The sequence below is a fragment of the Engystomops pustulosus genome, chromosome 6, assembly GCF_040894005.1.
Source record: "Engystomops pustulosus chromosome 6, aEngPut4.maternal, whole genome shotgun sequence".
Classification (NCBI taxonomy): domain Eukaryota; kingdom Metazoa; phylum Chordata; class Amphibia; order Anura; family Leptodactylidae; genus Engystomops; species Engystomops pustulosus.
Genome location: NC_092416.1, coordinates 25,260,871 through 25,269,701, shown reverse-complemented (window position 1 = coordinate 25,269,701; position 8,831 = coordinate 25,260,871). Strand labels below are relative to the sequence as shown.

The following is an 8,831-nucleotide window of genomic DNA, read 5'->3' as shown; positions in this document are numbered from 1 at the left end:
CTAAATAATATTTATCCCCGACCACACAACTGACCACACTGTGCTCCTAAATAATATTATCCAATACCACATAACTGATCACACTGTGCTCCTAAATTATATTGTCCAATACCACAACACAACTGACCACACTTTGGCCTACACATATAATATACTTAAATAACAGAACAATGCTGAGCTCCTCAGTATTTCTCTGCGGCTAGTGTTGAGCTAGCCTGTTGAATTTCCGATTCATGGAGTTTGCCAAACTTCGGAAAAAAGTTGAACTTGAACCCAAATCCAGACTCCATTGAAATCATTGGGGGTCCCAACATGGCTGTGGGTTGCTAGAAGCTAGGAACTGTCTGATTGGCTGTTTTTTTCAAGCTATCCTGAACATCAAAGTTTAGGGAAATATTCTAATGAGCTCTGGTCAGGGGGCGGTGCTGATCTGTAATTAGTCACTCTGACATAGCCTGGGGGTATAATTCAGCCCCTCTGCCACCCAGTACCCATATCATACCCCCTTCTCATAGTGCATGTGCCCGCCTTCTTAAGCTGGACGCAGAGTAGAGGGATTTTGGAGCAGTTCAGTGGAGAGAACTTCAAATGGAAATTCATCAATTTCCCTAAGTCCAGCAACAATCCTGGAATAAAAAAATCTATATTTCACAGTCACACAAAGGAATGATTACGACTATAATTGCCTAAATGTTCAAATAGTTCAAAGATCCACATTCCTGACATTCCTCACAGTATATTATGAAGTGTTTCTCAGTAACAGGTGCCCCTTTAAGAAATCATGTAAACTATTTCATATCACTTTCCTCTGGAGCTCCGCCCACTCTACATAAATGTGTCTGGAGCAGAGCGCACACAGCAGAACGAGCACAGGAGTCTCACACAAGTCTACTGCAAGTGTGAATGGAGGGAGACAAGAAAATGTACCAACCTGCTACCAACGTGGTGACGGTCCAGCCCGGGCCCGTGTCCTACCAGCCGCCACACAAGGATTATCTCATCTGGTCCATCATCAACCTGGTCTGCTGCTGCCTGCCCATCGGCCTCGCCGCCATCATCTTCTCCATCAAGGTAGCTACCCAGAAAAAAAATCTTCACTTACTATTAACGGTTTCATGCTCTCACATCGAGTTTTTTTTTTTTTAGATATTTTTTACTTGTTTACATTTTTTTTTTTCTTCATTTTAAAGTTTTTCACCACTTTTATATTCATTTTATTGCATTTATTTCTCTCTAGCAATTCCCTTCCTATTAACATTTCTAATGATGCTATTATTTTTGTCTTATATTATTTTTACATTCCTTTTTGTCTTTCGAGGTTTTTTTTATTATTATTATTTATTATGTTTCATTATTATTTAGCTCTATGTTTGTTGACTACTTTTCTATATTTTATTATTCATTTTATTATTATTTATAATATATGTTTATTTATTAGCATTTATTATTCTGTTATTTTTCAGTACTTTTCTATACTTTTATCATTTGTATTATTGATTATGTTGTTTTTTTATTATTACTTTGTATTTTATTTATTTTGTCTTTATTATTTTATTCTATTTAGTCTGTTTTGAGTCATTTCTTGCACCATGTTGTTTTTTTATTATCATTGCTATTTTGTTAAACATTAAGCATTTTTACAAGGTGTTATCTTTCCTTTGTTGTTTTTTATGTTTTACTTAACTTTTGCCATTTTACTTTAGATTTCTTTCTCTCTTTTCCTCTCTATAGTTGTGATTGTTGCTGCATTTTTATGTTGTATTTTATGTTGTTTTCTATACATGTGGAAGTTCTATGTCAGGACCACATTTACAGACAGATTAGGAAACAGAACTATCCCTCTTTTAAAAAGTTCATGTTGTTATGGCCAAACCCTGTGTTACTCATAGTTCTGAAATCCTCTGTGCTGCTGGTAGTTACTTGGCTCCTTATACTATACAACCTCCCACATTATTGGCTACAACTTCCCAGAAAGACAGTGCATTACTTTCCCTAAACGAGAATCCAGATTCTTTCTTACATCATTACCCCTCCCCTGTTAGAACATACCGATCATCTGAAATCCTCTGTGCTGCTGGCAGTTACTTTGCCCCTTTTACTAGAAGACCCCCCACACTCTTCACCTCCCAGAACCACAGCAAATTCCTTTCCCCAAATACTGTTTGTTTCTGTAGTCCTCACTCCTATGAGAACACACTCATCTCCTGAAATACTCTGTGCTGCGGACTGTGAACTCGCTCCTTCTGCTCTATAACCTCCCACATAACTGCGGCATGTTCCTTTCCCTAAAGATCACTTTTGTCAGTACACCCATCTCCAGAAATACTCTCCTTCCACTCTCAGTATTTTACCTCTTATAAGAGTAGCTAAATGTGGTTGCTTCCCCTCAAGGGTTGCACCAGCCATGAGGCGAGTTGAGCCTCTTGCCTCAGGCAGCACCACTTACAGTGAGATGGGGGGGCAGTATCAGGGGTGCAGGACTTGACACCTAAATTTAATCTCTCTTCACACCCGATTTCATGGAGACACAGTATGGAGAACCCACTCACTAAGAAGAACCTGATACATTACACTTGGAGGGGGGCGCTATTCTATAGCTTGCCTCAAGCAGAGACTTTACATTCATCCCTCCTTCCGCTACGTGTCTCTCAGTCTGTAATCTTCATCTAGATCAAAACACACACTGCTTAAATACTCTGTGCTGCTGGGAGCGCCAAGACTTTCTTGTGGAATGTTCCTTAGAATCAGCAAAGTCTACTCCAAGAATCGTCTGTTCTGCTGGAGAAACCACAAATCTCTAATGTTTCCCAGTCTTTAACCTCCCAAAAGATCTGCAAAAATACTATGTGCAGCATAGGGCTCTCCTGAAATACTCTGTGCTGCTTGTCTGGCCAAGGGAAACACCTTGTCAGTGACCTATCACAGCATAGTACTCTCCTGAAATACTCTGTGCTGCTTGTCTGGCCAAGGGAAACACCTTGTCAGTGACTGATCACAGCATAGGGCTCTCCTGAAATACTCTGTGCTGCTCAGTGACCTATCACAGCATAGGGCTCTCCTGAAATACTCTGTGCTGCTCAGTGACCTATCACAGCATAGGGCTCTCCTGAAATACTCTGTGCTGCTCAGTGACCTATCACAGCATAGGGCTCTCCTGAAATACTCTGTGCTGCTTGTCTGGTAAAGGGAAACACCTTGTCAGTGACCTATCACAGCATAGGGCTCTCCTGAAATACTCTGTGCTGCTTGTCTGGTAAAGGGAAACACCTTGTCAGTGACCTATCACAGCATAGTACTCTCCTGAAATACTCTGTGCTGCTTGTATGGCCAAGGGAAACACCTTGACAGTGACCTATCACAGCATAGTACTCTCCTGAAATACTCTGTGCTGCTTGTCTGGTAAAGGGAAACACCTTGTCAGTGACCTATCACAGCATAGTACTCTCCTGAAATACTCTGTGCTGCTTGTCTGGCCAAGGGAAACACCTTGTCAGTGACTTATCACATCATAGTGCTCTCCTGAAATACTCTGTGCTGCTCAGTGACCTATCACAGCATAGGGCTCTCCTGAAATACTCTGTGCTGCTTGTCTGGCCAAGGGAAACACCTTGTCAGTGACCTATCACAGCATAGTACTCTCCTGAAATACTCTGTGCTGCTTGTCTGGCCAAGGGAGACACCTTGTCAGTGACCAATCACAGCACAGTACTGTCCTGAAATACTCTGTGCTGCTTGTCTGGCCAAGGGAGACACCTTGTCAGTGACTTATCACATCATAGTGCTCTCCTGAAATACTCTGTGCTGCTTGTCTGGCCAAGGGAAACACCTTGTCAGTGACCTATCACAGCATAGGGCTCTCCTGAAATACTCTGTGCTGCTTGTCTGGTAAAGGGAAACACCTTGTCAGTGACCAATCACAGCATAGTACTCTCCTGAAATACTCTGTGCTGCTCAGTGACCTATCACAGCATAGTACTCTCCTGAAATACTCTGTGCTGCTTGTATGGCCAAGGGAAACACCTTGACAGTGACCTATCACAGCATAGTACTCTCCTGAAATACTCTGTGCTGCTTGTCTGGTAAAAGGAAACACCTTGTCAGTGACCTATCACAGCATAGTACCCTCCTGAAATACTCTGTGCTGCTTGTCTGGCCAAGGGAAACACCTTGTCAGTGACTTATCACATCATAGTGCTCTCCTGAAATACTCTGTGCTGCTCAGTGACCTATCACAGCATAGGGCTCTCCTGAAATACTCTGTGCTGCTTGTCTGGCCAAGGGAAACACCTTGTCAGTGACCTATCACAGCACAGTACTGTCCTGAAATACTCTGTGCTGCTTGTCTGGCCAAGGGAAACACCTTGTCAGTGACCTATCACAGCATAGTACTCTCCTGAAATACTCTGTGCTGCTTGTATGGCCAAGGGAAACACCTTGTCAGTGACCTATCACAGCATAGTACTCTCCTGAAATACTCTGTGCTGCTTGTCTGGCCAAGGGAAACACCTTGTCAGTGACTTATCACATCATAGTGCTCTCCTGAAATACTCTGTGCTGCTCAGTGACCTATCACAGCATAGGGCTCTCCTGAAATACTCTGTGCTGCTTGTCTGGCCAAGGGAAACACCTTGTCAGTGACCTATCACAGCATAGTACTCTCCTGAAATACTCTGTGCTGCTTGTATGGCCAAGGGAAACACCTTGTTAGTGACTTATCACAGCATAGGGCTCTCCTGAAATACTCTGTGCTGCTTGTCTGGCCAAGGGAGACACCTTGTCAGTGACCAATCACAGCACAGTACTGTCCTGAAATACTCTGTGCTGCTTGTCTGGCCAAGGGAAACACCTTGTCAGTGACCAATCACAGCACAGTACTGTCCTGAAATACTCTGTGCTGCTTGTCTGGCCAAGGGAGACACCTTGTCAGTGACCAATCACAGCACAGTACTGTCCTGAAATACTCTGTGCTGCTTGTCTGGCCAAGGGAAACACCTTGTCAGTGACTGATCACAGCATAGGGCTCTCCTGAAATACTCTGTGCTGCTCAGTGACCTATCACAGCATAGTACTCTCCTGAAATACTCTGTGCTGCTTGTCTGGTAAAGGGAAACACCTTGTCAGTGACCTATCACAGCATAGTGCTCTCCTGAAATACTCTGTGCTGCTCAGTGACCTATCACAGCATAGTGCTCTCCTGAAATACTCTGTGCTGCTTGTCTGGCAGAGATAACCTACTTGTCAGTGACCTATCACACATTACTACTCTCCTGAAATACTCTGTGCTGCTGTGAACATGTTGATGATATAAAACATGATGGATTGCCAGAAAGCAGCGTTTACCCCACCGCACCCCACACTACACAATGGTTTTACGAGGGAATAAAATTCCATAGGTTTCTGCCAACGGAACATTCTACAAACTATCCGCCCCAGTCACGATCCGTCTTCCTTCAGAGGGTTGTAGAGCGCACCGCATGTGCAAACATGAGGAATTGTTTTACAGAGTTGTAGGAGAATGTGCCCAGACAACGCTGGCATTGTACCCCCTGGCATGGGGAGATGAGGGCGCCCGTCACGTGACTACTGTGATCCCATTCTCTGGTGATCTCATCTAACAAGGGGGGTATTGGCTGTCACTCAGCTTTCCTCGCAACCACCGAAAGGCAAATTTGCTAAAAACAGGAAAAAAAGTTGAATATGTAATATAACATGGCATAATTGCCCTTTAGGGCTCCAGGAAAGCTGGGTGGCAAACCCTGGGAGAAGTATAATGGTGGCTCCAAATGATAGTTTCTGAAAAAGCTGGGTGGCGACCATTGTGAAGAGTATACACTGATGTCCATTTGGGTCTCACTTATATCTGCCACTTGGAAAGCTGGGTGGAACCCCCGTAGCCATGAAACATATTATTACCATTATTACCCTAGGAAAGCTGGGTTGCAATGAAGCAGAAGGATAATGGTGTCTACAGTGCTCTATACTCAGCTTCACTATATTATGTGCCCCGTATATTGGCCCCTAGGAAAGATGCGCAGAAACCAGTATAGAGTTACAGCGGTGGCCCTATAACTTGTTACCTATCCATTACTTTGGAAAGCTGAGTAGATACCTCTGGGGAGTAATAATGGTGTCCGCATAGCTTGTTACCCATCCGTTACCCTAGGAAAGCTGGGTAGATAGCCCTGGGGTAGTAAAAATGTTGCTTGTATAGCTTGTTACCCATCCATTACCATGGAAAGCTGGGTAGATACCCCTGGGGACGTAATAATGGAGGTCGTACAACTTGTTACCCTAGGAATGCTGGGTGGTAGATACCCCTTGGGGAGTAATGATGATGCCCATGTAGCTTGTAACCCATCCATTACCTTGGAAAGCTGGGTAGATACCCCTGGGAGAGTAATAAGGGTGCCTGTACAGCATGTTAACCATCCCTTACCCTGGGAAAGCTGGGTGGTAGATACCCCTGGGGGAGTAATAATGGTGCCTATATGGATGTTACCCATCTTTTATCCTAGGAAAGTGGGGTGATAGATAGCCCTTTCTAAGCTGTAAAGGTGGTCATTCAGCTTCTCACCTTTACCCTGGGAAAGTTGGGTAGGTACCAACTATCAAGATGGTATAACATTGGCCACATTGCTATTCACACAACTTTTCACCTTAAAAGGTGAGTGAAAGAGGCCTTATGATGCTAAGTAGCGGCTAGATTGTGTGTCCCCTTTACTATATCTGGTAAAGCTGGGTGGGGGCTATAATGGTGGCCATATTACTTGTTACCTATATTACACCCTAGTTAAGTGGCAACCACTAGGGGAGCTATAACAGTTGCCATGATACCAGCCATTGTTCCACTAAAAAAGCTGGGCGGTTACAATAACTTGTCACCCAGCTTTCCCAGAAACAGATAGGACTAAATCTAGGATTTTTGATGTTTTCCATTGGTGTTAATGGATCTCTCTCTCCGTTTCCTTCACAGACCCGCGACGCCACTCACCAGAATGACACGTTCACCGCCGCCAAGCACTCCCGCACCGCCTACGCCCTGAACGTCGCCGCCACCGTCATCGGAGTCATCTTAAGCATTTTATTTCTGGTCCTTTATTTTGTTGTTATTTTCCACGCCCAGAAAACCCCCCACTAAAAGAAAAAAAGTGGGTGCACTGGGCGGGTGGCCCATCCGGGAGGCAAATTAAAAACCCTCTAAAAATGGCCGCCGTGTGCTGTCCTGCTTCTATGGGTGGGGGAGGGGGGTACTTTCTCCAATGCTAAAAAGGGAAAGGTAAGACAGTATGGAAATCCAATTCAGGACTTCTCTAGTGCTGCACCTCCTCTCTGGAATTCACTCTAAAGAGCAAAATCATTAGAATATTATAATTTCTTAGTGATGGGACAATAAAGAAAATCTGAGCCAACCTATGTCATTAGTCGGCACCTCAACGGGAAACTGTGATAGGTATTGGACTACACTGGAGGGCGTCCTCACACTGCTGTGCTCTGTTCTCTCTACAGGCAGTGTTAGATATGGTCCCCAAAGAGATGTGTTGTTATACAATTATGTGTGTTTTAAGTAGCACCCGGACAGAGGATGATTTATGTACATTCTAGGACGGGACCTTTGGTTCCTGTCCTCACACTGCTTTTCTCTTTCCTGAGTGCATTAAGCCGTGTTCACACGTTGCTTTTACATAGCTATTTGAAACTTATTACAACAGCTGAGAAGAGGAGAGTTGGCTAATTACATCAATGTTTACAAAACGCTACTATGTGTCAATGTTGTGTTAACAAAATGCATGTGTTAATGCGTTGTTAACGAGTTTGTTAACATCGCGTTTACACTGCATTTTTTAAATGCAAATGGTAGCAATAAAATAATTAGGCAAATCACTTTTAAAAACGCAAGAAAAACGCAACGTGTGAACGCGTAAAAAATCTACTCACATCGAGGAACATGTGAGAAGATTATTAAAAACTTTGGGATGCAACTACCAGGATCCTCCTCGTAGATTGTTACTTCCCAAAAGAACTAACAGAAATAGTGAGCGTAGAACAGTTATTCATAAAAAAAAAAGTTCTGAATACCCAATATCGGCCGAAGGTCCTGCATCGTCACACCTGCTGACAGGTTCCCTTTAAAGGGACAGTCTATGTATGACATTACTTTCTGATAAACTTTGTCTTTCAATCTTGAAAACGGTGAGGATTTTAGAAGAAGTGTATATGGGCAGACTTATAAAAGGTAATAGACCCATTCCATCTTATTTGACAAGGGGGAGTGGCTTAAGATAATCAAAAATATTCTTCAAAAAAAATTTTTTTGGGGGAGGCATTGCCAGAACTTGCGCTTCTCACTGCGTGTGAGTCTATGAGATTCCGTGTTGTCATGTGGAAGGAATGTGGACGTTCTATCAGGGGTCGGCTGAGTCGTGGGGGTTTTATTTTGACTAATTACTGGAGGTCTGGCAGTGTGGCTGGCCGCCCTCCATGCAGAGCAGATGTCACAGAGAACAAGCGACGTGTCACACAGGCTCCATTCTTCACATCGGGGGCGCTGTACCAAAATAAGTCCTCTGTATGAGCGATATTAAAGGGCAACTCTACTCCAAGACAAAGACACACTGAGACATTGTAACAAACACGCTGCTGTGCCAACTTATCCCCAAAACACATTTCCTTGATAGCATGAAAGCTCAAAAGTATTGCAAAATGATATTCTAATTAAAGGGAAGCTCCACCTGAATATAAGAATGATGTAGGGTGGATCAGGAGGCTATAAAAATACTTTGGAGCAAATCCCAGTCTAGGCGTGTGCGTGCCTGAGGGTATAACATCCAACC

The 8,831-nt window shown here is 43.6% G+C and overlaps 1 protein-coding gene across 1 annotated transcript; it reads left to right on the top strand.

The window, feature by feature from the left end:
* Nucleotides 1-842: 842 nt before the first annotated feature.
* Nucleotides 843-7,206, top strand: LOC140065600 (dispanin subfamily A member 2b-like). The gene is made up of 2 exons (XM_072113187.1): nucleotides 843-1,071; nucleotides 6,974-7,206. The coding sequence occupies exons 1-2, from the start codon at nucleotides 904-906 to the stop codon at nucleotides 7,136-7,138; spliced, it is 333 nt and encodes a 110-aa protein (XP_071969288.1). The 5' UTR covers nucleotides 843-903; the 3' UTR covers nucleotides 7,139-7,206.
* Nucleotides 7,207-8,831: the final 1,625 nt, after the last annotated feature.